Source organism: Apium graveolens, chromosome 5 (assembly GCF_009905375.1).
Source record: "Apium graveolens cultivar Ventura chromosome 5, ASM990537v1, whole genome shotgun sequence".
NCBI classification, from domain to species: Eukaryota; Viridiplantae; Streptophyta; class Magnoliopsida; order Apiales; family Apiaceae; genus Apium; species Apium graveolens.
The window spans coordinates 101,933,953-101,960,857 of NC_133651.1; the positions used below are offsets into that span (position 1 = coordinate 101,933,953).

A 26,905-nucleotide genomic window follows, 5' to 3' on the forward strand; every position below is an offset into this window, starting at 1 on the left:
CACAACTCTAATTGAGGACTTTTTCACAATAGGAGAAAATATTTCGTCAAATTCTATACCTTTCTTATGTTCAAATCCTTTCACAACCAGTCACGCTTTGTATCTTGGTTGTGAGCTATTGTTTTCGGTCTTCAACCTGTAACCCCACTTGTTCTTAAGAGTCTTCTTCCCCTTAGGTAGCTTCACCAAGTCGTATGTATTGTTCTCCGATAAGGATCTCATCTCCTCCTTCATGGCTTCAACCCACTTATCTTTATGCTCATGATGGATAGCTTCTTGGTTTGTTTCTGGTTCCCCCCCCCCCCCCCCTCTCAGTAAGCATTATATATTCATGTGGAGTGTATCTCGAAGATGTCTTGTGCTCTCTAGTTGATCTTCTCACTGAAGTCTGAATAACTTATGGTGGTGAAGGCATTTCTCCATTCTGTTCGGTTGGCTCAATGTCATCATTTGCTGTAAGAAAATATTCGTTGATACTTTCATCGCGCTCTTTGTCTTCATTTGTATCTTCAGTAACATGCTCCTCGTAACTCTCATGTTCATCTTCCTCACGATTGTGAACTACATGAGAAGGAACATAATTAGTGCTTGCACGAATATCAACATAGAATTTATGCTTCTGAACTTGAACTTTGTCACTATCTTCGGACATCTGATCTTCAAGAAATAAAACATCACGGCTTCCAATTATTTTCTTATTTATTAGATCCCACAATTTGTATCCAAATTCTCCGTGACCATACCCTAAGAATATACATGATTTTGCCTTGTCATCAAGCTTGAATATTTCATCTTTTGGAATATAAACAAAAGCTCTGCACCCGAAAACTCTCAAATGAGAATATGAAACTTCTTTTCATGTCCATACTCTCTATGGAACCTCGCCATTTAGAGGAGCTGAAGGTGAAAGGTTAATCAAATCAACAGTTGTTCTCATAGCCTCCCCCCAAAAGCTTTTAGGTAGCTCGGAATGGGAAAGCATACACCTGATCCTTTCTTCAATTGTGCGGTTCATCCTTTCTGCCACACCGTTGTGTTGAGGAGTCTTCAGCACCGTCTTCTCAAGCCTGATACCTTTGGATGCACAGTATTTCTCAAATGGACCCATGTACTCGCCACCATTATCTGCTCGAACATATTTTAAAGTTCTTCCTATTTCTCTCTCAAGGTTGGCATGAAGTTCTTTAAATACATCGAGTACCTGATCTTTAGTCCTTAAGTATAAACCAAACTTTCCTAGAGTGATAGTCAATGAAAGTAACAAAATAAATAGCACCTCCAAGAGTTTTAGTTTGCATAGTACAAACATCGATATGAATTAAATCAAGAACATGTAATTATTTGGAAGGTTGATGTTTACGAAAATAAACTCGATGAGTTTTTCCTACCAAGCAGTGATCACAAGTCTTAATATTCATACCTTGTAAATATGGTATGAATTTCTTTCTAACAAGAGTTTGAAGACCTTTCTCGCTGATGTGCCCGAGTCTTTGGTACCAAAGATCAATACTTGAACTTTCCTGAACTGCATTAATATCTCCTTTGTGCAGCTTAGCTTCCATGACATAGAGTGTATTCATTTTCTTTCCTCTTGCAACAATTAGAGAACCTTTAGTGAGTTTCCATTTAATTTCACCAAAGCAATTTATGAATCCCTCATCATCCAGTTTTCTAGTAGATATTAGATTAAGACCAATATTCGGGACATGCCTAACATCTTTAAGAATTAATTTATACCCGATACTAATTTCCAGGCAAACATCTCCAATACCCACAATCTTTGATGCACCAGTGTTACCCATTCTGACATTACCTAAATTTCCACTATTATAAGATGTAAAGAAATCATCACGAGCCGTAACATGAAATGTAGCACCAGAATCAACCACCCATTTACATTCTTGGGTTAAGAGGTTAACACATACATCATCACACACAACGATAACATCACCATCAGTAGCAACTATATTAGTTTCTTTGTCATTTCTCTTTCCTTCATTATGCTCCTTTTGCTCCATTTTCCATATCATGCACTCCTTTTTCATATGGCCTAGTTTATTACAATGAAAACATTTTATACCTTTTCGAGATTTGGACCGTCCTCTAGAGCCATGAGAATTTCTACTCAAGCTTCTTCCACGTCTTTCCTGTCTTTCAGCAATAAGTGCCCCTGAAGAATAATCACCTTGAGCTTTTCTTCTAGCTTCTTCATTTAACAAACTGTCTTTAACCAAGTCCATGGTTAAAGTACCTTCTGTCATGGAATGAGTTAACGTTATTACCAGAGTCTCCCAACTTTCAGACAAGGAGCTGAGAGGTAATAAGGCTAGCATCTCATCATCCACTTTCATTTTCATTGTAAGTAGCTGGTTCACAAGACTTTGGAATTGACTTGTATGTTCAACCATATTACTACCATCCCTGTACTTCAAATTAACAAGTCGTTTAAGGAAAGAAATTTTATTCCCATCTGTTTTCTTTGCGAAGAGATTTTCAAGCTTTTGCCATACAACATCAGCTTTGGTTTCATTAGATATGTGCTCATGTAGATTCATATCCACCTTCTAATATAGGCAATGCATTTTCGGTGCTGAACTTCTCATTCTTCCTTTTCTATATTAGAGGGTTTTTCGCTGACCTTAATAGGCTTGTATAAATATTTGCAATAGAGAAGATCTTCCATCAACTGCTTCTAGGTTGAATAATTTGATAAGTTTAACTTTATCATTGGGTGCGTCTCTTCCATTTTCGAACACACAAGAATTAAATACAAAATAGCCGGGCTCGGATACAACTTATTGGGAAAACCTCTTTATGCAATCTCCGGTATTTTCCCTCTTTGTGTGTCAAAAACAGAGTTATGTAACATACTCTAAAATGCAGTAATAAAATTCAACTAAGCACAGAAACAATACTAATAGCAAGAAATATATCAGACACAGGAATTTGGGTGGAAAACCCAAATCTGGAAAAACCACGGGACCTTAGCCCTCTTAAGCTTCCACTATAAACAACGTTTATTAATGAGATTACAATGATCTTCTTTACTTATCTAGAGGCTCACAATATCATCGAGAGTACACTTTTTGATATACAATATAAAAGACATCATGAAAAAGAGGCCATGAAGAAGAGGCCACATAATCTGTTGAAGAGAAAGCCAAGAGACTGGTTGAGGAAAAATTAAAAGTTTGCAATTAATCGGACACTAACCAACTAGTGGCTTCCTCCAAGAAATTCAGAACTATTACCATTAATTTTAATTAACAAATACTACCAGATCTTTTCATGCATATCATGCTGAAATCTAATGCCAAGTAAAATGCAGTCCCCTTCCTTCAGTTCCAGATCCAGATCAGTTGAACTCACCCAAAACACTCATATGACAGATAACAACATAATGTTTGAAAACGAGTACGGGATAAGTTCTCAATAAATTTTGTTTGTTTATCAATATTCTCTTATAAGTAAATTCTCACTTTTTATATGTAAGGAAAAGATTGTGATTTGGTAATTTTTCAAAACCTAGTTTAGTTGTATCTTCAATAAGCAATATTATATATTTTATATTTGTTCCACTCGATTTTTTTTAGATAATATATTATTTTTTATTAATGAATTAATTATTGGTTCAAAAAATAAATTAATAAAACTACGAGTTACACAAATTAGGTATAAATACGATAAACGAGATGATTTAATAACTTTTACATGAATTTATTCATTTTATTTTATTAATTTTAAAGTTTTGTTTCTCTCTTTGTTCATATTCTTAAAATTCTTAACTTTGTTGGTGGTTATATTATTATTTATTTTTTCACAATTTGAAATTGGTAAATTTTAGGATAATATATTATTATTATTATTATTATTTCAACTTTTATGTTGTCTTCATATTTTATTTATTTTAACTATTTTTAATTATACACGGTGAGTCGGTGACCGTCGCGTACCTGCAATGTTGTTTGAAAACCAGTGAATAAATAGCCGTTAAAAATTCGTGTAGAAAACTTTAGCGTATCCTCTTCTCTCTTAAAATCTCTCTCTCTCTCTCTCGCAAGAAAATCGAGAAAACTAAATTCCCAAATCCTCGATCACTTGCCAGTTACCACTTCTCTCTCAATATCACGATAATCCTCAACAACCCATTTGCCCTCTCTCTCTCTCTCTCTCTCTCTCTCTCTCTCTCTCTCTCTCTCTCTCTGTTGTCTTTGTTTTGAATTGTGGGATTCTTGTACTAATATTGATATTGATGTGATGGATGCAGGAATTCGATATAATTCATCCTCTCCATTATCTCTCTCTGGTCGGACGCCCTCTCGGAAAAAACCTCGATATGATGTATGTTTATCTATCCCTCTCCGTGTGTATGTGTGTGTGTGTGTGATGAAACTGAAATTGAAGAGATTTTGGTTTGATTTTCGGGTTTCTTGCTGATATTCTTAATGGGGTTTTGTGGGTTTACGATAACACTTACTATTTCTGATGATCATTTTAACTTGCTCTTTCGTTATGTAAATGATTGTATGATCAATATGTTTATTTAATTAATTGTTCTGTTACTATTTATATGTGAATATGTGGTTGGTGCAAACCGAAATTTGTGAATTTTCTTAATGTTGTACTATCATTCTTTGATTTGTTTAGTTTGTATTCAACCGGTATATTAGTATTTATATTCAGTTAAGGTTCGAAATCTTTATAATTTCGTGAATCGAGTTCATAGTTCTAGTGCAGCAAAATATGAGGATTTATTTTAAGGATCACTTGTATTATTTATATGAATTTCCGTGTGCATGTATCATTATAAATTATCTTTTTGGATGATGGCTTCCACTGAATTTTGGCTAAACATACCCTCACGTTATGCATTAAGGTTATTTTGGTTGAAGTTGATATGTAACTCTGTGTTAGTTGTGCGGCCAACATTGTACAGTGTGTCTGTATCCTTATCTTTCTTGTCTGGTTTGGAAATTGCAGCTGGACAGATTTATCCCCAATCGATCAGCAATGGACTTCGACTTCGCGCATTTCATGCTTACAGGTGGGAAGGTAAAGAAGGACTGTCCTGCTCAATGTTCCCCGTCCAAACACGCTTACAGGAAGCATCTTGCGGAAATTTTCAATGTCAACAGGACAAGGATCCTTTCTTTTAAGAACAAGGAACCCCCTTCAAAAGATGTTTCCCAAGAATCTTTTTCGCCTACACAGATCTCTTCTAAATGTCAGAGGCACATTCCCACTGTAAGTCTTCTGTTTTTTTCCCTTCGAAATAATATACCATTTGTTTCTTTCTGTTTTATACTAATTTTTGAGTATTGTCTTTTAACAGTCTTCAGAAAAAACGTTGGATGCTCCTGATTTAATAGACGATTTCTACCTGAATTTGCTGGACTGGGGTAGTGGCAACTTTCTTGCTATTGCCCTTGGGAATCTAGTGTATCTGTGGAATGCCGCAAATGGTGATACATCTATACTTGTTGAGGTTGATGATGATATTGGGCCCGTGACAAGTGTCAGATGGGCACCAGATGGAAGACACCTTGCTGTGGGCTTCGCTAATTCCCATGTCCAGATATGGGACTCCTCAACCAGTAAAATGGTAAGCATTTCTTTTGTTCTATAAGTTGTATTTATTTGGTCTTCTACCTGTATTTTATAGATAAAGTGTGTGCTGTACGTTTATTAGTAAAAACCTAATGGCTGTACAGGTTTGGAAAGATTAAAATTGTTTGACTATCTAGAATTTTACTCATTTGATCACTTAGTCCTTCGAAGTAATCATATGGACTAATTTTTATCACTTCCTATGTATTATTAACTTGGTCACATTAAAATGTATTAAGAAGTTAAGAAATTTAATCCATTTGAAAACTTCATGACCAAGTACAGTATAAAGAATAGGCTAAATAGTTTGAGGATTATGAATCTCGCGTTACAAGCATGCATGGATATTTATGTGAATCGCTTTTTAATTAGCCCGTACAGTATCATCTGCTCTGGTATATGACATGTTTTATATTCTTTAAATAGGTGAGAACTCTGAGTGGTCACCGTTTAAGGGTTGGATCGCTTGATTGGAATAACAGCATTTTGACAACCGGGGGAATGGACTGCTTGATCATTAACAATGACGTGAGAGTACGATCCCACAGTATTGGAGTGTATCGAGGACATAGTCAGGAAATTTGTGGACTAAAATGGTCTGTATCTGGAAAGGAATTAGCAAGTGGGGGAAATGACAATCTCCTTTACATATGGAACATGTCGATGGCCTCCACAAATTCTGCCACCCAATGGCTTCATCGCATTGAGGAACACACTTCTGCTGTAAAAGCTCTTGCCTGGTGCCCCTTCCAAAGTAATTTGCTCGCATCTGGGGGTGGTTTAGGAGATCAAAGCATTAAATTCTGGAACAGTAACACCGGAGCATGCTTGAATTCAGTTAACACGGGTTCCCAGGTCTGTTGTCTGCTCTGGAACAGACATGAGCGTGAACTTTTGAGCTCCCATGGCTTCAATGATAACCAACTCATATTGTGGAAGTACCCTTCGATGATCAAGTTATCAGAGCTTTACGGACACACAAAAAGAGTACTTCATCTGACTCAGGTATGTACTAGCAATTGCAGGAGGAATCTACACTATATGTTTCAATTTTGAAACCTTGTAAATTTTAATCGGTTCTATTGTTATGATTTTACTAACAACTTCATCTTAAAATAATTGTACAATTTATAAATTCAGAGTCCCGATGGGTACACTGTTGCATCTGCAGCACCTGATGAGACATTAAGATTGTGGAAAGTTTTTGGTAGTCCTGAAACAGTTAAACCTGCAGCCAGAATGACGACAGAGCCATTTCCTAACATTGCGCGTATCAGATGAGGAGTTTATTTACCTTGAAGGATGGTCGAAGTCATACTTGTTAGACTTGTTATATATTTTACTAGTTAAGCAATATATTTTAATTGCTCTGATACATTTTTATCTGGGAATTGTTGAACGTGGAGTTTCACGTTGTACAGTATAGAAGTGACGAGCCATACTATTCGAATAATGAAAATCAGTAAATACTATTACTTTGAGGATAAATTGAGGATTTATTAACAGGTTCTAAACCCCTTTTATTATGCCAAAATTTTCAACTGTCTTCTACACCCAACTATTATTTGTCATGTGAATCATTCCAATTTCCGGAGATGAGAAAATTTACATATACTTTTTTACTGCTATAACTTTTATGAACGTTTTCCTGTTAGAAAGATAATTTGTATATACTGACAAGAATCTGGGGCAAGTGGAGCCAAGAAAGTTTTAAAGAAAAGATTATCGTTACACAATTATATTGAAAAATAATAGCAAATTTAGTAATGAAACTTCCATAGAAGAGACTGTTTTCAAACCAGTTAGAGATCTTAGTACTCCCTGTTGAAAACTGACTTTAGCAGTCCAGTTGGAAATAATCTTAGTATTCCTGAGGCACCTCTATGAATCTGAAGCATGCTGCATGCGGCGAAAAAAATTCGGTCCCTTCACTCCCTAGTACATCCCATCCCATTTTCTAATGAGTCAAGATGATATGCATCTTTCATCTATATATAACTTGCTTGAAAAGGCTACGAAAGATGACAAAAATAAACATTTTTCCACTCTGGTGTAAAGTTCATAAGACCCAGGACACAAGTTCATTTTCATACTACAAATTATTTGCCTAATTTTAAAAGTATTGTAGCCAATGTAAATAAAGTTCTGCAGTCATACATCTGGAACAAAATACATTATTGTGTAGTTCAAGTAATTTATTGGTGTCATGAGCAACTCAATTCAAGCCTAGAGTTGTCATCCGAACGCACCAAAATGAGAAATGAACTAAATTTCATGAAAAAGCACAAACAAGCCATACTATTCTGGTGTTCACTAGAATCATCTTGAAAGTACCACCCCTAAACTGCATTCCAGGTAGCTCCGTGTTATCCTAGTTTCCAGCTTCTATAGTGCATCTGCACAAACAAAATAAACACAAAAAAGATTATTTATGTAAAATTACTTTGGACTCCGCAAAGGAGTATTAAAATATAGAAAAATAAGAATATCAAAACTGACCATCTGGGGCACAAACACTCGGTGAAAGATATTCAGAGGAACCCATCGGAATGGAAATTGATAGTTGAGTGGTAGAGAATGAGTTCTTATTACATCCATCATCATCAGTAAATAATGGACGCTTCGAATTTTGCTCTTCTTTCAGAGGTCCAAGTGAGTCTACGTTATTGCCAAAGAAGCAATATTGCTGCTGCTGCTTTGACATTGCAGCACCAAGCTCATTAGCTTGGGGCAAGTGCAACTGCGTAGAGTCACCTTGCAAATAAGAATCATTTCTTTGTTTCAACAAGGGGTTAGAGTGAACTTGGGATGTCATCAATCTCCACGTGTTCTCATTACTTTCAATTCCAAGACCTTTGGAACTATTCGAAGCATCTGATAAGAAATTGTACTCGTCTGCACTTGAGGTTACCCCCTGAAGATACCTGCATTTAGTTGGGACACAAAACTGATGTCAAAGGAAGTAGTGACTTGAGTATTCAGATTAGTGATCAACAGTGTTCTATCAAAAAGTTTAGGGCTATAAGATTACTAAAGCAGAGGTGAACAATCAACCAAATGTTACAGTATTAATTAACTTTCTTCCTCTCCACTCCAAATTACCCTTCATATAAATATATTGCTCTCTAATTATTAGGTTTCTAAATTCTTGGTATCCTACATTTTTTTCATGCACAAGATTTTTTAGGAACGTCGTAGATAGGGAGGGGGGGGTGAGGATTTGCATAAATGACCTTTAAGCCATGGGTTTTGGGGGGGGGGGGTGAAGGAGCTCAGTAAAATTTTCTTATTGTTTTGACCTAATCGGCACTGTTTGCTCTCTTAACATCCGCGCGTTCATTTGACCACTCTGACCAACCCAACCAGCTCTACTAGAAGTCACCACTACATAGGTGCGTGTGTGTCTGCTTTGAGATAAATATGTATAGAGTAGAGACTAGACTGTAAATATTTCACTATGACACCAAAAGTAGAGAAGCGAAGATCGACATCATGCTTCTAATCGGCACTGTTTACTCTCTTTACATCCGTGCTTTAATTTGACCACTTTGACCAACCCAACCAGCTCTACTAGAAGTCACCACTACATATGTGCGTGTGTGTCTGCTTTGAGATAAATATGTATTGAGTAGAGACTAGACTGTAAATCTTTCACTATGACACCGAAAGTAGAGAAGCGAAGATCAACATCATGCTTCTAACAGCATATATCAGGAATTTTTTCCCTGCAAGATTTATATACAATCCTGGAGCTTGCTACATTTTAGCAGGCTACTTCCACATGCCAAGGTTATTCAAATGCTACGGTGGCACAGTTAACTAATGACAGAAATAAACAGGATGAATCATCTATCTTCAGCAAGAGTTCCTAATAATTTAATCATTTAAGAAAATCTTTGAACAATTGTGTGTTTAACTTTATGCCTTGATACAAACTCTCTGCAAGAAAGAAATAAGGTACCTGTACTCTTTATTATTATAACCATAAGGAGAAGGCTCCATCTGAAACTTCGATGTACCATAAGAAAGACTCTCCGAATTAACCATCGGATACAAAGGCTGATTATAAGAGCTTCCGCTGCCTCTACTCTGGAAGCTTCCCCCAGTAGTGCTCCCACCAGTTAACATTTGTGATGTTGCAGTCGACAAGGACTGAGAAGTAGATTGAGATTCCACAGGCTTTCTTGAACGGTTGCGGCCACGGTTCATGTGCCGCTCACAGTATTTAGAGTCTGGATAGGCATCTTTAGAGCACCTCCACTTTTTTCCATCTGTCCTCCGACATCTACCTGGCTCGGGGTCAAATTTTTTCCCATAATAGGAACAATACCCCACTGCATGTACAGATCCAAAATTTAGGTATTACTCATACAGAAGGTACATGAAATAAGATTCCTAAAACTAGAAATTATATATCAAATAGACAAATTGCTTAAATCATAAATTCATTAGTTCTAACACTAATTTTGGGTTTGGTTGAGATGAATGAGATTGGAGGGAATGGAATAATATTTGAACAACATAGTGGGTAAATGATCAAAATTTCCATTCCTTCTTCCATTACATTCCTAACTAGAGTTCAGACCGTCCAATTTAACAAGGAATGGTCCATTCCCCACCATAGCCATAATCTTCACAATTCTTATCACAGAAAAATTGCACTCAATCATTTTTTTCAGATATTCCTTCTTAAGTTCATTAATTACAACAGTCACCCAATACTACGGTTCCCTATCTTCTTTGCGTAATATACAACAATACATGCTAAGGTGGCCTTTTTACAGTATCATATTTACATTGTTGAGCTATAGTTGGCCAAAAATCTTTCAGTCATTCCGGACAATAAGAGCATTTGGGTTAGACTTGGACTAACAATGTATTCGTCACTTACCAACTTCACGAAACCAGATTTGTTACACAACAAAACAGATGCAACAAACACATGTTGCCTGATAAACAAACCAAAAATGCTAATCTCACACATCCATGTGATATGTCGATTAGACATAAACTTAAACCATCACTTTCCAATACCAAATCCTCACATTATACATCTAGTAAAACCCAATTCAAAAATCACATATTCAAAAATTTGACAATAACAATCACCAAATCGAAAACCTCGTTTAATAATCATAAAATACACATCCAAAAAATCCCAAAAGTACAAATCTTCACAACATCAAACCCACACAAATAAATGATACATTTTTACACCAAACCCACATAAATAACAAAAGAACACATTTTTACACCAAACCCACATAAATAACAACAAAAGAACACATTTTTACACCAAGCCCGTGTAAACAACAACAAAAGAACACATTTTTACACCAAACCCACATAAACAACAACAACAAAAGAACACATTTTTACAATACCAAACTCAAAAAAAAGAAAAAAGAGAAAGGGCAGACAATTAAAAAGAGGGTGATAATCAGAAATGCTTACACGCAGAGTGATGAAAGAACCTGGTAGGCAAAGCCTCCAAACTCATCCTAATAGGAGCAACAAGCTCAGGAGGCACAGACAAACCAGCCATCAAATACTTATAGATCAATGCTTGATGCTCCAGCTCCTGCCATTGCACCGCCGTGAACGGTGGCCGGAACCCATCAACGGCCACCGTCACTGATGAAGCTAGCCCACTCATTCTTCAAAGATTGTACCCTTTATTGAAGATTATAAAGCTGCAAGAAAATGGTATTACAGAATGTAGAGATAGAAATACGTGTGTGTATAGGTGTAGAGAGAGAGAGAGGGTTACCTTAGGGGGAACAGATCTAGGGTTTGGTGAAGACTACTTGATAATGGGGAGCAGAGAGAGAGAGAGAGAGAGAGGTGAGGGGATAAGAATGAGGTGAGAATAAATGGGGGGTTGTGTTTGTTTTTAAGTATACATGATTAGAGTGAGGTTTTTGTTAAGCTGGTGTTTAGCACAAGGGATGACTATCGAGTATTGAAGGGGGGAAGATATGGTGTTTGGAGGAGGGAATTTTCAGATTAGGGGTAAATATAATGTTCGTTATTTACTTATTTAATGTATTTCATTTGTTGTTATAAATTTGAAAAATTAAATAGTAAAACTGAAAAAGTATTTTCACCTATAATAACTAAAATAGTCAGCCAAATTACTTTTATATAATTTTTTGTTGAACACCTACTCCAGTGCTATTATCTATAAATATTTGAAATTATTATTTTCTTTCTATTTTTTATATTCTTATATGTATATATATATACATTAAATAATAAATCCAAGAAAGTAAAATACACACACACATTTATATATATTTGAAATTTAATAAATATGACAAATTTAAAAATATTATAACATATTTAAACTTTATATATTACAAATATATAATTATATAAAGTATGATTATTTTAGATTTATTAGTATTTTAATAAATATGCAATTGTATGTTAAACTAATTTATAAATTCGATGAAGAAGAAATAATATATTTACACTTGAAATTATACAAATTAAAATTATTAAATATAAATTAAAAAGTTAATGTATATTTATTAAATATAATATAAATTTAAAGACATGTTTCTATAATTATTCCCGACGGGTCTAATGATTGGAGTGCAATAATTTTTAATTATTATCTATATCAGTTTACACAGTTTTATTGCTAAATGGTCGGAGATTAACATCAATATTTTTATATTTTCATTTTTTACTCCATCTCATTCATACAAATTAAATCAAAATTCATTCGCCCAATTTGATAAAAAAATCCTTAATTTTATTCTACACACATTTTCTTTAAGGATTTTTACAGTAATAGGTTTGCAATCACTAAATATTCCACAAATTTTCTGTCCACATTACATTTTTCAGAAGAATATCACCATTTTATTTCATTCAATTATATGCCACAACATAATACTAAAAATCGGCCAATTTTCAAAAAATCGTCAATAAATTATTAATAAATCTTTCAAAATATGATCGATATGAATCTTTAAAAAACCGATAAAGTATTCGATTTTTCGTAAATGGCCGATAAGTCAGAAATTGGCACATAAACCCGATTAGTTAAGATTTTTGAAATCTCGGAACAGTAATATACTAATAATGTATATTGCAATTTAATAAATAAACCAGCAAAAGGATATAATTTAGGGGGGGGTATATAGTTATTAAAAAATGGGCGGAGACACGAAATTGAAGATTGGAATGAGGGGGAGAATTGAACAGGTAGTTAAAACAGGAGCAGTGAATATAACGAGTTGATGATGGGATGGGGGGGGTACTTAAAGAGGAAGCAAAGCATTTTGTTGTATACAGTGAAAGGGGTACATTAACACTACACTACACACAACACAACACAACACAACATTCAAGGGGAGAATGGGGTACCAGCTAGCTAGCTGTCTCTGATGTACCCCCCCCCCCCCCCCTGTTTTTGCTTTTTAATTCTGTGGACAGGGTGTTATGTCCGGTCCTTCTCACTTTTTACAGCTACTATTATCCTTACCCTTTGTTTGGACCATTTGCTCTGTATTCTTTGGCTTTTTTCCTTGCATATGACAATCATTCAATACTACCTAAAAAATAATTAGGTAATACAATTTCTAATGTACGATTTTTATAACATATATCCTATTAATACTGATAAATTATAAAAGCATGATTCTTTTTTTACCGGGAATACGATATTCTGTATAAGTTTGCTGTGGTAGGCTTTTACTCTTTCATAAAATAAACAGGAGCATGGAAATGTTTTATTGTCAACACAACACACAACTGCTGGGAATAATGACAAATGCAATGAAACATCACAGCAACAGAGAACCAAAAAAACATGGAGGCCGGGACATAGCTGACCAGGGGTTGTTTGGTTCATCAATATTTCACAATAACTAAATAAATAACGAAAATTTGAAAGCAAAAAAAATCACATAAATTAAATAAAAAAATTTAGCATATAAACATACTAGAGCAACCAATAATACAATACTTTCCTCTTCAATAAATCTAATTCATACTATTAAATTAAATTTGTAAAATAGTGATTCATAATTTTGGGCCAAAACACAAATTTATATAGTTTTAAATATAATGAACCCTGTTAGCCTAAATGTAGCTCTTCCCTGAAAAGAAAACACAGTACCGGAATATTCAAATCCACCAATCTATATTCATGTAACCATTTGCTTCACTGGTTCATTTTATTTAAAGTCATTACCATCTTCATCTCTTTCAAGAGAGAAATTCAGAAAGAAAAAAAAGTTTCCCCAGTACAGTTACGTGGCAGAATCTCACAATTAGCATTAATAATTACAGCGAAAAAAGGCACACTGATTTACCCATCAAGACCAGCTTCATGTACTTCACAATATTCATCAGGCAACTTTTCTGGTGTAGGTTCTGCCGGGATTTACCGCTTGAGGTCGTCCAAGAAACATGTCAGAATGACCAGTCAATCCTCCAGCCCTCATTGGGGGAGGCATGGATTGCTTTGCAGGTTGCTTGCTTGAACCAATTGTCATCTTTGCCAACTTCTCAGCAGAATCAGAAAGTCCGTGTGCTTTCCCTGTGTGTATTTTTGCTGACAAGAATGAAAATAAAATCTTGTTAGATGTGGTGCTAGATTCAGACCCTAATTGCAACTTGCGAGACATACTTTATATTTTTGGCTTAGATGTACTGAAAACACAAAAGAGAATAAATGTGAGATTTATACGGAGTGCCAAACATTTGCAAATTTCAGCATTGTCGAAAACTGAGCACCGTTAAGACTTTCTACATGTGTCAGATCACATAAAGTATGGCTAGGTGAAGAGAGGAAATATGCACGACTTACATATAACAACAACCACACATACAACACAACAGAAAAATGTACAAGGACAGATAAGTAATTAAGGAAGATACTGACCAAACATGTAATAACTAACAAGTTGCCATCAAAAAGATCATGGGAGAGCGCATGGTTTTACAAAATTAAAAGCAAAAGAAAGAATGGCAAGAACAAATACTTGTACTATTCCTGACAGATGGTTTGTTTCTTGGTTGCTTCACAACAGGATTTCTCAGGGTCTTGTCATACTTGGTTGCATCCTGGAAACAGACAAAAAACACTTGGCGTAGGACAGAGAAAAATAGCATTGAGATACGGTACCATAAATATTTTAAGAGCACCACCCAATTACCTGTTGACTGATATCCAACCTGCGCTGCACACCTGTACAAATTGGTTGGATCAAATGCCGACAAGCATTAGATAAATCATCCAGGAACAAGGTACAGATAACATGTTGTATACTCAAGCACAAGAAGGCAGCTACACGATTATAAAATAGCATGAACACAATTTGAATTGTATACAAAACATTACCTGTATTTGAAATTGAGTGTGCTTTAAGTGGAGAAAGAGCACCAGGAGGCTTCAAAGTTGTTGACGGGGCAGAATACCTCTTCACACTTCTCTGCTCCATAGTTCCTCTAATTCCAGCTGCAGCATTAACGAAAAGATATTAGAGGGGGGGAGGGAGAGCGAGCAAGAAAGGGATGGGGGAGGGAGAGAGGGCAAGACTGATAAGGACAGGGAGAGAGTGGAGTGGAGTGGAGTGGAGTGGAGCGAGGGAGGGAGGGAGGGAGGGAGAGGGAGGGAGGGAGAGAGACTAACCAGGAGGAGTCCTTGCAGCTGCAGCTATAGGACGAAGTGATGGAGGAACATAATAGCAACTCTGCCAAAATAAAGATACGAACATTGTTATAAACAGAGATCTGAATGACAATGCAAAGATCATATATGAATGAAGAAATTTGCATCTTCCTGCAGTGCTCACAAATTATGTTGTACCTGGAAGAAAGGATGCTGAAGAACTTCCGAGGCCGTTGGCCTCTTGCTAGGATCCCACGAACAAAGCAACTGACAATATTAGGTAAATCAAAGAAAAATAATAAGCCAATAAAATCAAGCTTTCCAAGCTTCAAAAAATAGGCGGCACAACTAGTTAACGTAATAGAACTGAAAGTTCAAAAAGACATATATATATATATAGTATAGCGGTTGAGTACTTACTGTAATAAGGTTTATTGCATCTTTGCTTGCAGATGGTATCAACGTAGAAAGAGGAACACCTCTAAGCTGCCATATCAAATTAAGAGCAATAGAAATAGATAAAAAAAAAAGAAGTTATCAGATGATTACAATTAATGCAGACATTAAACTTTTCTCCCAAAAAGGAAGAGGCTTTTACCTGTGGAAACTGATAGTGGATGGAATTTGCCAGTTTAAGCCCCTCGGGCCATTTTAGTCCTGTGGGGCTGCCTATTACACTGCATATTTTGTATATTTCATCTATTTCACTGCAGAAAAGGAGACATCACACTCATTAACTATCAGAACTGGGCAGAAAGGAAGACTGAACAGAATAGTATCCAGATGTGACTACTTAATTCTCTTCATATCTAACACGTACACACACAAAAAAGCTAGATCCGCCAAAAACAAGATCATCTAACATCTAAATCGGAAGGGAAAATCGTTCATCTGAACAAATTTTATAATAGATCAAATCATTGCATTTTATACCAGTGGTGGACCTAATAATGTAACTTTGTCAAAAATATTTACCAAGCAGCTGAGATAAAAGCAATGTAAAAGATAGAGAATAAGGACCCTGAGATCAATCTCAGGGACCCTTCCTGAGATGCTCTGCAAAACAGTGGCGTTTCATGTCGATTAATGATTAAAGCAGTTATTACCCTTTTTAATTTTTCACGTAGTTGATGTGCCCCTTTAAATTCTCAAATAGTTTTTAAATATAATGTTAGTGCAATCATTCTAGTAAAAATAATTACAACGATTTTATTAGAGCAATAATCTGTGAATTAGTTTAGTGCAGTGTTTCTAAGACATTCGCAGAAATTTATTTTCTCAAATAATTAATTTGAAGCACTGTTATCACGTCGACGACTAGTCGTCGACTAGTCGGCGACTAGTCGCTAAGTCGCTGGGAGAAAAATAGTCGAGGAGCGACTTTATATTCTGGCGTCCAAGGGTTTTACCCGACCCGACCCAGTACCCGACCCGGCCCAATAATAGAAATAGGGTTTTTTTTAACCCAGAACTTACCCGATTGATATCTTAGAATGAAAGAAAAGGTTTGGGGCGGCTACAATTAACCACATCCATCTCCAGATCCATCTCCGGCTGCTATCTCGGGCCATGAATTCCGGCTCGCTGACGAGTAAAGGTACTACTTCTTCTTCTTCTTCTTCTTCTTCTTCCTTCCTCTTCTTCTTCTTTCGTCCTCTTCTTCTTACTTCTTCATCTCTCCTCTGACTATTATGTACGTGTCTATATACATGTTTTGTATATATGGACACGTATAGTTTTTTTTTCTTTTTGGGTAATTATATGGACACGTATGTCCAACTATAATAAAAACTGGACACATAGTTTTTTATTCTGTTTTATAAAAAAACTTTTTTAATCATTTTTTTCTTTTTCTGTTTCTATTATCTATTTCATTACCTGTTTACTAGAAAAAATAAATTTTAATTCTTCTTTTATTCGAAAATCAATTTTAATTATTTTTTTACACAAAAAATTGAATTTTTATTTGTTTTTTAATTTTTAATTCATAAATTGATTTTACCAGTTTGAAAGTTTTAAATTTATCCAATTAAATATATATACTCAATTGTGCAATCTCCATGTTGCATATCTTTACTTATTCACTCATTCTGCCACTTTTCTGCAGGGTTACTCGAGGAAGAGATGGAGAGGGAGTATGAGATTTTAAGATGGATGACTTAGTTATGTTTTTATTTGATTAGAGATGTTTGACTTTGGGTATTTGAACTTAATATCTATTAGTTTTTATTTGAACTATAATTTTGAAGTATGTTTACTTATATTATATATTATAATTACTCTAAATAGGATATTGTCGACTTTTTACGACTAGTCGGGCGACTTGTCGACTAGTCAATTCCACGGTACTCGGGCTCGACTTGTCGACTTGTCGACTTAACAACCTTGATTTGAAGTCAAATGTTTGTTATAAACAGTAACAAACATTTTAGCCCAATGGTAGATTTTAGGGGTTAGTACCTTTAGATCGAGACCTTTTGTCGTTGGGGGCGGAGGACGCCTGACTCGTATGGATTTCATACATGTGTGACGTGTCTAGGTAAGCACCGTCTTAGAATGTGAGGCGTGTCATATTGGTCTCAATTGTTGGTTGTTGTCACGTGTCCATGTTCGTACCTCACGTGCTCCTCCTAGGTAGGGTGTGAGGTTGGCTTGTGTTTGGGTTGGGTAGGATCCGGCACTTCCATGAGTCCGACTCACTCTATGCCAGGGTAGGACACTTGAGAGGTCACTTTGCTCCTAGACTAGGTTTGAACCCGGTTATCCATGACTAATCCATTAGCTATCAGCCTGCCAATGATATCCACCTTGTGTGCAGTCGTGTTAGTGGGGATACAAAGATTAGTGTCATCATCCTCGAATGTTCACCATGGGTAAATTTCAGCATCCCATGCTTCCACGGCCTGATAAAATAAAGCACGTCCAATCAAACCATTTATCATCAACTTATTCCACTCATTTGTTGTACTTTTCATCAAAAATTTCTTTTTATCATTGGATCTACGGTAATTCGATGTTGATGATGACGATATTCCAATGGGTAAAAGTTTCATATGCTGCTTTCTCGGTCTCAGGGGTCACTCGATATTCATAAATTCAGGAATGGTACAATCACACAAGTTTTAAAACAAAAATAAAACATGTCAGTAATATAGTATTCAAAAAAATTACAAAAGATAAATATATATATATATTACCAAGGCATCTACATAAATTCATCTACAGAAAATTTCTGTTTTTTTAATTTCTGCAGATGCCCTGCTGAACTACTGGTATATATATATTATATATAATATATAATATATATTTATCTTTTGTAATTTTTTTGAATGTTATATTACTAACATGTTTTATTTTGGTTTTAGACCTCGTGTGACTGTAACATTCCTGAATTTATGGATATCGAGGGACCCCTGAGACCGAGAAAATCGCATATGAAACTTTTACCCATCGGAATATCGTCATCATCAACATCGAATTACCGTGGATCCAATGATGAAAAGAAATTGTTGATGAAAAGTGCAGCAGATGAGTTGAATAAGTTAATGATAAATGGTTTGATTGGACGTGCTTTATTACCAGGCCGTGAAAGCATGGGATGTTGAAATTACCCATGACGAATATTTGAGGATGATAGCACAAATATTTGTATCCCCACTAACACAATTGCACACAAAATGGATATCATTGGTACGATGATAGGTGAACATCTACGTGGTCGTGCACTTGCACCTCCAAGTCCTTAGAGTTCGTATGTTGGTTTTGGACTCCAGACTATATCAGTTTTCATAATCTCGTTTTGTTTTTTTCGGTGATATCGGGTCAGCCTTCTGGCTTGAGTGGCATCCTGATCTTGGATATGTTGCCTTATGTAATACCAAACTTCCCCGGCCCGGTCAGATACCCGCTAGCCCAAATCAAAAGCTTAGGTCGGACTAATGTGTTTTTATGACTTTTTCTATAAGAACGCTCTCCAAAGAGTAGAGGAAAGCATGGCTCCTTTCTGCTGCTTTATGATAAAGATGTATATAAATTGTTTTACTAGCATTTGTATGAAAAAATACCAACATGCATTAGATCCACCAATTCGTCGTATTCTCTAAATCTCGCTTCCGACATGGCTCTGATGGTCCTGTTGTATAACCTAACACTTCGGTTATATGATGCAAGAACTACAGTCCATACGGTATACTTCTTCCATGTATATTCACCTTTATTTATCATAGGGACAGCAACACGGTTGATTGCATTTTGCAGTATGTTCGCCTTTGTTTCCTCTATCTGCATATTGATGTTTTTCTACTCTTGGTTGTAATCACTTCATTCTATTTATAGAAGAAAGAAGAAAGTACATTTGCTTGTATTGACAAGACAGAAACTTTTAATTCTCACCTTGCACCTAACACCTACCGTATTTGTTTAGATTTTGAAGAATAGGAGTAAAATAGATAAAGTCTGGACTCAGATTTGATCATAAAAAGAGAAAGAACAAGATAGAGATGTGCATCTTGTGAAATAACCACACGAAAATTAAAAAAGAAGGGGCGGATAGGCGGCTCTAGTTCACCTTGAATCGGAGCATCACAGCTAAATAATATTCAAATTTTGTGAGATAAGATGATTTGACCGGACACTGAGACACATATGCAACTAGATAGATTTGACTAAATTGCCTTGGAAAATCTTAACTTAAGTTAAGTTATTACTTAAAATGAATAGGTACAATGTAGACTAGATTTGATAAATCTAGTGGAATGGATAGGAGTAGAAGGGGCAAGTCACGTGGAAAAAATTAGACAGGTTGAACCGGCGGTGACACCTTGGGGTCCAGTCTTTGTTGAAGACCACCTCAGGCGGTTCAGTCTTTGTTGAAGACCACCTCAGGCGGTTCACTGAAAGACTTTGTTGGCATACGCATTAGATGGGACATTGACCAAGTTTTACATTAATTTACCGGCACTTCCCAGACCCACTCAGTCTCTATACATTAATCTTCAGGCAAGTTGAGACTTTTTTTCTCGAAAATTATATAAAATGGGTCTGTTGGAGTCAAACTGGTTATCTATCTACGTGTGTACTCTATATAGTACGTGCACGCTACAGTTCACATCTAATATTCAAATTTTGTGGTGCATGGTTTGTGTTGTCTTGTCATAATTTAAAATATTAAAATGTTATAAAATACTAAATATCGTATAGTTTTTAAATTATACAGTGATGCCCTATCTTTATTACCGCACAAAACAGCTATACTACTATTATATGTTTTTACGTTTTTTTTAGATACAGATCAAAAATTTGATGCCTTGGTCTGTTTTTTTAGATATATAAAAAAGATTTGACGCAGTGAGATTCCACTAAAATTAGGGTTGTGACAAGGTATTTGCACCCGGCTAGGATTCGACCATGCACCAAGGTGGACAAAGCCAAGGAGAGCCAGCACCCCTCAATCCAGGAACAAGCTAATGGGATGAGTCAGGCTAGTATGATTAGCCGAGTTCAAACCTAGTCTAGGAGCAAGGTGACCTCTCAAGTGTCCAACCCTGCCATAGAGTGAGCCGGGCTCATGGAAGTGCCGGTTCCTACCCAACCCAAACACAAGTCAACCTCACAGCCTACCAAGGAGGAGCACGTGAGGTACGAACATGGACACGTGACAGTGACAACTATCAACAACCTACAATTGAGACCAGCATGACATGCGTCAACACACCTTTGATGCATTCTAAAAAGGTGCTTACCTAGACACGTCACACGTGTATGAAAAATAATAACGAGAGATGATAAGGCGATAAAAGTAATACCTTGAACCTGGAAAAAGGGGGTGTAGAGTTAATAGTTCAGCCATAATTGCACCCATTGCCCACATATCTGCACATTGAAAATTTAACAAATCACAATCATTAGACTGCAGCACAACAAATTATCATAATTACTAGACATCAATTTGTCAATATTATACTCACCCACGGCAGAACCATATGTTGATGCCTGAAGCAAGACTTCGGGTGCCCTATACCTGTCAAAAGAATATATCTTAGCTACCCTGAAAGGTAGAGCTACTGGATTAGGTTGAATATAAAGTATTCAAATATATTACGTACCACCGTGTGGACACATACTCCGTATATGGTGGCGAGGAATTAATCTCTCGAGCAAGACCAAAATCAGCAATTTTTATAATATGCTTTGAAACTAACAAGTTCTCTGCCAAAAATACACATTCAAAGAGTTTAGAACAAGTCCAAAACAAAAGAACGACACATAAAAGTTACAAACTGCTGAAATATACTTTAATTTTTTTTTAATAACCCTAAATCACTAGCACGATAATTTTCTGACATAAATATATACAGTTGAAGATACAGAGTTCGAGTAGAACAAGCATCTTTTCAGGGTTAACACGGCTGTTATCAGAGCAGAACATGTTCAGAGTACCTGAATAATCTTACTTTCTCCAGTCCGCAATAGCAAAAAAAATTATTTTTCGTATCTGTAACTATCTATTCCTTAAATGCTATCTTTGAGTTCATCTCATCTTATATATTTTTAACAATTCTTTATTCTCTCTTTTTTTTACTAAAATGGCTTGTAGCCTTGTAACAATTCTTTATTCTCTCTTAACTCCCTTCTGTTCTCTATTTCTCCTGTCATTTTCTTTGAAACATCCTCTGGGCGTCATTTGTATAAATACATAATTAACAATTACATCGACTCCAGTTTAGAGCTTAGTTTTAAATTCACCTGGTTTAAGATCACGATGAAAATATCCACGTTGCTGCATATATGCAAGGCCTTGAAATACTTGGAAACACCAATTTCTTACTTCAGCTTCCGAGAATAGCTTTCCCCTGTCTTTCATGAGTTGGTATAGGTTGCATTCCTGTATACAGAATAAACATTATACTGTTTAAATAGCACTGAAAGACTAAAGGCAAAACAAGTGAGTCAAGACAACCTACCATGTATTCAAAGACAAAGTACAAGATGTCGTTCTCCCTAATAACTTCCTTGAGCTTTACAATATTAGGATGGCTCATTTTGCGCAACGACTGCCAAAAAAACATTTCAGAGTTATACTCACTATACAGAGAAAAGCAGCAGAAAGATGGATCTTTAACACGTTACCTTAACTTCTCTCAAACTTATACATTCTTCCCAAGAGTAGTATTTTCTCTTCATTTTTTTTATTGCAACCTGGTCCAATGTCACCCATAAAATAGCAGGTCTTGTATAGCAACTTGTCCAGAAACAATAATATTAATGACTTTTAATATGAATGCTTAAGACCCAGTTTGAATAAATAAATACAACACTTACAACTTCACCAGTCTGCTTATTCAAAGCTCGCCACACATTTCCGAAAGTTCCATTACCAACTTCCTTAATTAGCTTGTACCTAAATAGCGATAATTGGCATAGTTAGTCATGCTTAATCAGAAAGTATGAAAACATCATCTAGAAAAAATGACAAAACAGAAGCTGACCTTTCCATTCTGGCAACTTCAACTGTCTGTTACTACTTATTCGGTAAAACGTTTTGTAACTTTTTATTTTGTAACAGAAAGAAGGGGACTTAAAATTTGGGTGTTTATCTATAGTAGATGAATATAAAGAAACCTACAAAGTAAAACAAACAGTCTGACTTATGTAGCTGAGTAAACTATAATTTTTGTCCTGCAATAGACATGAGCATGAAACCAGAACACTTCTGACAGAAACACATCAGAGCACTATTCACAGAATTTAGTATGTCAAAGACTTATTTAGGGTGGTCAGGACCAAAAAATGGGAAAAAGTCTAGAACTGTAGAGCATCTTGACAGCAGTTGAAAGAATCCTATAGTCCCAGACAGTATCTTGCAATCCTAGATCAGAACATAGCAGCGGGATTCCTTCAGAGACTTGTAAAAACAAAATAAATATATGCTCAATCTGATTCTACAACTTCGCTTAACAATGCTTCATCACTTTAACAGGTAACATGTGGAGAAAGGGTAAGGAACTGCTCAAAATGGATTCGCTGCAACAAGATTCTCTAACAATTAACCAAGTCCACAAAATTAACTATGTACTCTCAAACTTCAGCCCTGCGGTTACAAGAACATAAATAGTATCAGCTTCATGTTCATAATGTTAGTAAACTGAAAGACAAAAAGAGAAGAAACATTTGGAATCAGAGGTATAACCAGAAGACATTTCTGAAAGATCTTCAATGAACGTCTTTTCGGCAATGCACTAATTCAAAAATAACTTCAAAATAATTAGCATGAAGATAGATGGAAAACATTTGTTTTCATGAAGTGCATATGAAAACAACTTACTTGTAGATGTGAGCTAAAGATAACACCTATCTCAGGAAAAAATTGCATGACGGCTCCCGTACTGATCATATAAAAGTTGTGCACTAAGTACAGTTGACAAAGGAAACAGGAACAAACTCTCCAAGGATAAGATAACGCAAATCAAGAACTTCCTGAAATAAAAGAAACCGATTCTGGAAGCAGTCTGACCAGAGGCAAATTTTCTCCATGTCCTGAAGGAGATTAAATAACTCAAACAGAAATGTGGGCCAACCTGGAAGCACAATCCAAAGATTAGGACCAGAGTATAGCTTTAGCAGCAATATGTAAAAAATAAGGTCAACATACGCAATATCACTGTTTTATGTTCTACAAAGGGATTTAGATAAACATATATTTGAACCAAGCAAAATTCAGCTGAAAAATTTAACAAAATGCTTGTTGCAATCTATTTTGCATCTTCTCTATATCACTAACGCATATTTTATATGCAATTAACATTCAAATTGAGAGATATCTATATCATTTATAGAACCATTATATTCTCATATACTTGGTCTATTTTCCCTTTGGTACTTTACGTTGCTTAGCCAAGTCTGTTTAATGTTTGAGGTGCGGGCATGAAATAATGGAGTAACACAAAAATAGAATCTTCATTAAAAGATGTGACAGATAGGGTATTTCTTAATTACTGTAGAGAAATTTAAAAATACCAACATGGTCATGCAGCCTAAATACGTTGGTGCATGCTAAGGAGAATTATATTCCAGTTATTCAAGTTCCGAGGTAATATAAAAATACCTCTCGTAACCTGTCCTAAGAATAACGAGGGCATAAAGGAAAATAATCCAACCCTCTTGTACTTTTTAAGCGTTCCATCTTTAATTACAAGTTGTTACTTTTTTTTTTATTAAATGATTTCTTGAAACTTTACTAACCTCCATAAATTCATGATTATTAATACTCTATTTAATTACGTCCAAACTCTTTATTTTAGTATAATATTAAATTCGACTTGAAATACTGACTGCTATCACTCTTCAATTGCCAAGTCCGCACCTATTTTCCAAAAAGAATGTATTAATTGAGTAACCTCAGTAGGATATGTAATAATAAATATCAATTGTCTTCTTAAACTCAATGTTATCTGTGTCTGATCAATAGCGTAGCTAATCTGATAGCAAGTGCCAGATCGGGTTATTACTTGCTAAATACTAACAACTAAGGAGTTTGACCTAGTCAAGATTACCTTAATTAGTAGCAAAATAATATCAAGATGAAGATGTAACAAAATATAGGATAATCTTTTAATTAAAGTATCCTTTTAAATGATTTTTCCAAGTACCACTGGTTAAAATTTCCAAAGCCTCGTCTTTTAGCGGCGACAGCTCATCTGTCAATTTCATACTAGAACCTCAACTTAAAAATTTAAATTGTAAATAATGCAAGGAATGAAGAGTTGCGCAAAAAGCATACACTCTTTTCAGTAAAATTGACTGTGATAAATGCAGATAAAGTGCAACCCTCTTTTATTCAACTGACACTCACCAACAGGGGCAGGTCCAGGAATCATGTATGGAGGCTTAAATTACTTACTATAATTAAAAACGTAACAAAAGTTAATGAAACTTCTTTTGAAAATTTAAAAAGCAAAGACTCATCCAACAAAACTTTTGATCAGTTCATACAGGCAGATGGTAAATTCTGTGTAAAATCTTTCTACCACGTTACATTATTATTTATCTTTATAAAATTGGTGGTCTAAAATATACAATTTCACACACACATAACACACACACACACATATATATATATATATTATGCAAAATATAAATCAAAGAGTTATACGTAGCTTTAGAACTAGTGAGATCACCCCTCCAGCATCCTCCTAATCCATTACTTTACACTACCCTTCCCTAATCATTTAGGGTAAAACGGCAAAAAAATCCAAAAGAAAAATGGTAGGTAATGAAGATAGGCCAGTGACGCGATAAATCTAAGTATGTCCTTCTGACTTTCTGTTGCTTAACTGGTCTGTAAAAGAATACACACAACAAAATTTATTTAGAATATTTCATCAGCACAAGTTTAAATCATCAAACAAATATGTCATTACTTCAATCGTTATTTTAAATCCAGTAACAAATTCTTACACAGGTGCAATTTCTCTTTTCTGACTGCTACATTTATATACGTGAAGCAAATTTAATGCAAAGTATTTTCACGTGACTCCATTTGTCCTCCCAATCAAATAAAATGTTTTACCTCATATTCTCCTACACACATACTAACATTCCCAAAAACTTCCTAGATTTACTTTCCATTTATATTCAAACAAAACCTAGACCAATTAATGAAACATCACATCGATGTCTTTATACCTACTGAAGACCTCACAACAAAAAAGTTGCAAAAAACGCCATATAATCACATACAAGCTAATCTCAATTTTACATTTCCAACATAATCAGAAAAATAACCTCCGATCAAGCAAGAAGCATTTGATAAAAAAAACCATTTCTAAATCTAATGCACCTACAAGAGATTGCAGCATCAAACTAATTGTTAATCAACTACATAAATTAAATCTTTGAATTTCAATACACAACAATAATCGAAAATTTCTAGACTTCAACAGAAAAAACACGAAAATTCCAAACTTAATCAATCAGCAAAACGTAAACATATAAATGATACACAGAAATAAACACAACAATTCAAAATCATAAACAGATAAGCATCAATCAACATAATCAGGAACCCGAATAATTGTATATATATAAAAAACAAAATTCAAATCATAGATCTCAACAAGATAAAATGAAACAACACGAATTAAGAGCAATTAATAACAATAATTACAGATCTGAATAAAATGAACAATTAAAAGACAATTCGAATAGTTAATATATATTATACCTCCGGTTTACAACGCATAACCTAAAGTCGCCACGGGGAAGGCAACGGCTGACGACTCCAGAGCTCTCTCTCTCTCTGTCTCTCAATCACTCTGTGAATCTGTCTCTGTATAAATTAAATGTGTAAATTTGTGTATCTATCTTCTTTAGAGAAAACACAGCAACAAGACCGCCTCGGAAGCCTCGTCTGTTCTGTACCGTATATATGTGGGCGAGTATGCTTAGTAAAAAAGTTTCTAAATTAATTATGTTATGGTAATATTTTAATTAATCTCTCCGTACCTCCTTTCTGGGTAGCTTTCGATTGGTATCGTTTCTTCCTTTAGATTGGTACTATCATTTACGAAGACTCTCCGACATGTATTTTAAAAAAAAAAAAAATATCTCTCCGCCTCATATTACATTTCTTATATTGATTTTTTATACTATTCTTGTTAAGCGATTCACTAC

General features: G+C 35.2%; 3 protein-coding genes across 6 annotated transcripts; 1 reads left to right on the forward strand and 2 right to left on the reverse strand.

Moving 5' to 3' along the window:
• The first annotated feature begins 3,986 nt into the window (after nucleotides 1–3,986).
• LOC141724328 (cell division cycle 20.1, cofactor of APC complex-like) lies at nucleotides 3,987–7,095 on the forward strand. Its single transcript, XM_074526434.1, has 5 exons — nucleotides 3,987–4,341; nucleotides 4,981–5,244; nucleotides 5,333–5,602; nucleotides 6,034–6,612; nucleotides 6,748–7,095. The coding sequence occupies exons 1-5, from the start codon at nucleotides 4,258–4,260 to the stop codon at nucleotides 6,886–6,888; spliced, it is 1,338 nt and encodes a 445-aa protein (XP_074382535.1). The 5' UTR covers nucleotides 3,987–4,257; the 3' UTR covers nucleotides 6,889–7,095.
• A 542-nt stretch (nucleotides 7,096–7,637) lies between these two features.
• On the reverse strand, nucleotides 7,638–11,646 carry LOC141724330 (growth-regulating factor 4-like). The gene is made up of 5 exons (XM_074526435.1): nucleotides 11,378–11,646; nucleotides 11,062–11,300; nucleotides 9,569–9,941; nucleotides 8,107–8,531; nucleotides 7,638–8,003 (listed from the first exon to the last, which is right to left on the reverse strand). Exons 2-5 carry the CDS (start codon nucleotides 11,261–11,263, stop codon nucleotides 7,993–7,995), a joined length of 1,011 nt encoding a protein of 336 aa, XP_074382536.1. The 5' UTR covers nucleotides 11,264–11,300; nucleotides 11,378–11,646; the 3' UTR covers nucleotides 7,638–7,992.
• Nucleotides 11,647–13,743: 2,097 nt separating this feature from the next.
• Nucleotides 13,744–26,718, reverse strand: LOC141724331 (cyclin-dependent kinase F-4-like). 4 transcript variants are annotated; one of them, XM_074526439.1, is made up of 20 exons: nucleotides 26,457–26,718; nucleotides 23,748–23,811; nucleotides 23,559–23,619; nucleotides 23,424–23,472; nucleotides 22,723–23,324; nucleotides 22,556–22,634; nucleotides 22,364–22,432; nucleotides 22,198–22,287; nucleotides 21,980–22,118; nucleotides 21,340–21,442; nucleotides 21,202–21,254; nucleotides 21,040–21,106; nucleotides 15,834–15,942; nucleotides 15,656–15,721; nucleotides 15,434–15,502; nucleotides 15,257–15,317; nucleotides 14,966–15,082; nucleotides 14,781–14,812; nucleotides 14,607–14,688; nucleotides 13,744–14,176 (listed from the first exon to the last, which is right to left on the reverse strand). In XM_074526439.1, the coding sequence occupies exons 5-20, from the start codon at nucleotides 22,728–22,730 to the stop codon at nucleotides 13,971–13,973; spliced, it is 1,350 nt and encodes a 449-aa protein (XP_074382540.1). In that variant the 5' UTR covers nucleotides 22,731–23,324; nucleotides 23,424–23,472; nucleotides 23,559–23,619; nucleotides 23,748–23,811; nucleotides 26,457–26,718; the 3' UTR covers nucleotides 13,744–13,970. The 4 variants fall into 4 exon arrangements, with proteins under 4 accessions (XP_074382540.1, XP_074382539.1, XP_074382537.1 ...); XM_074526438.1 differs by having other exon boundaries at nucleotides 23,559–23,641; XM_074526436.1 differs by having other exon boundaries at nucleotides 23,559–23,811.
• Between the last annotated feature and the right edge of the window lie 187 nt (nucleotides 26,719–26,905).

What these genes read in the sequence shown, in the direction of transcription:
- LOC141724328 (XM_074526434.1), top strand. Translation starts at nt 4,258, where the DNA reads ATGGATGCAGGAATTCGATATAATTCATCCTCTCCATTATCTCTCTCT. An exon ending in GTCAGAGGCACATTCCCACT is followed by an intron (nt 5,245 to 5,332) that starts GTAAGTCTTCTG and finishes GTCTTTTAACAG; the next exon opens with TCTTCAGAAAAAACGTTGGA. An exon ending in GAGTACTTCATCTGACTCAG is followed by an intron (nt 6,613 to 6,747) that starts GTATGTACTAGC and finishes TTATAAATTCAG; the next exon opens with AGTCCCGATGGGTACACTGT.
- LOC141724330 (XM_074526435.1), bottom strand. Translation starts at nt 11,263, where the DNA reads ATGAGTGGGCTAGCTTCATCAGTGACGGTGGCCGTTGATGGGTTCCGG. An exon ending in GTTCTTTCATCACTCTGCGT is followed by an intron (nt 9,942 to 11,061) that starts GTAAGCATTTCT and finishes CTGTACATGCAG; the next exon opens with TGGGGTATTGTTCCTATTAT. An exon ending in TATAATAATAAAGAGTACAG is followed by an intron (nt 8,532 to 9,568) that starts GTACCTTATTTC and finishes AACTAAATGCAG; the next exon opens with GTATCTTCAGGGGGTAACCT.
- LOC141724331 (XM_074526439.1), bottom strand. An exon ending in GAGTATGTGTCCACACGGTG is followed by an intron (nt 21,255 to 21,339) that starts GTACGTAATATA and finishes TTCTTTTGACAG; the next exon opens with GTATAGGGCACCCGAAGTCT. An exon ending in ATCTGTCAGGAATAGTACAA is followed by an intron (nt 14,177 to 14,606) that starts GTATTTGTTCTT and finishes CATTCTTGTCAG; the next exon opens with CAAAAATACACACAGGGAAA.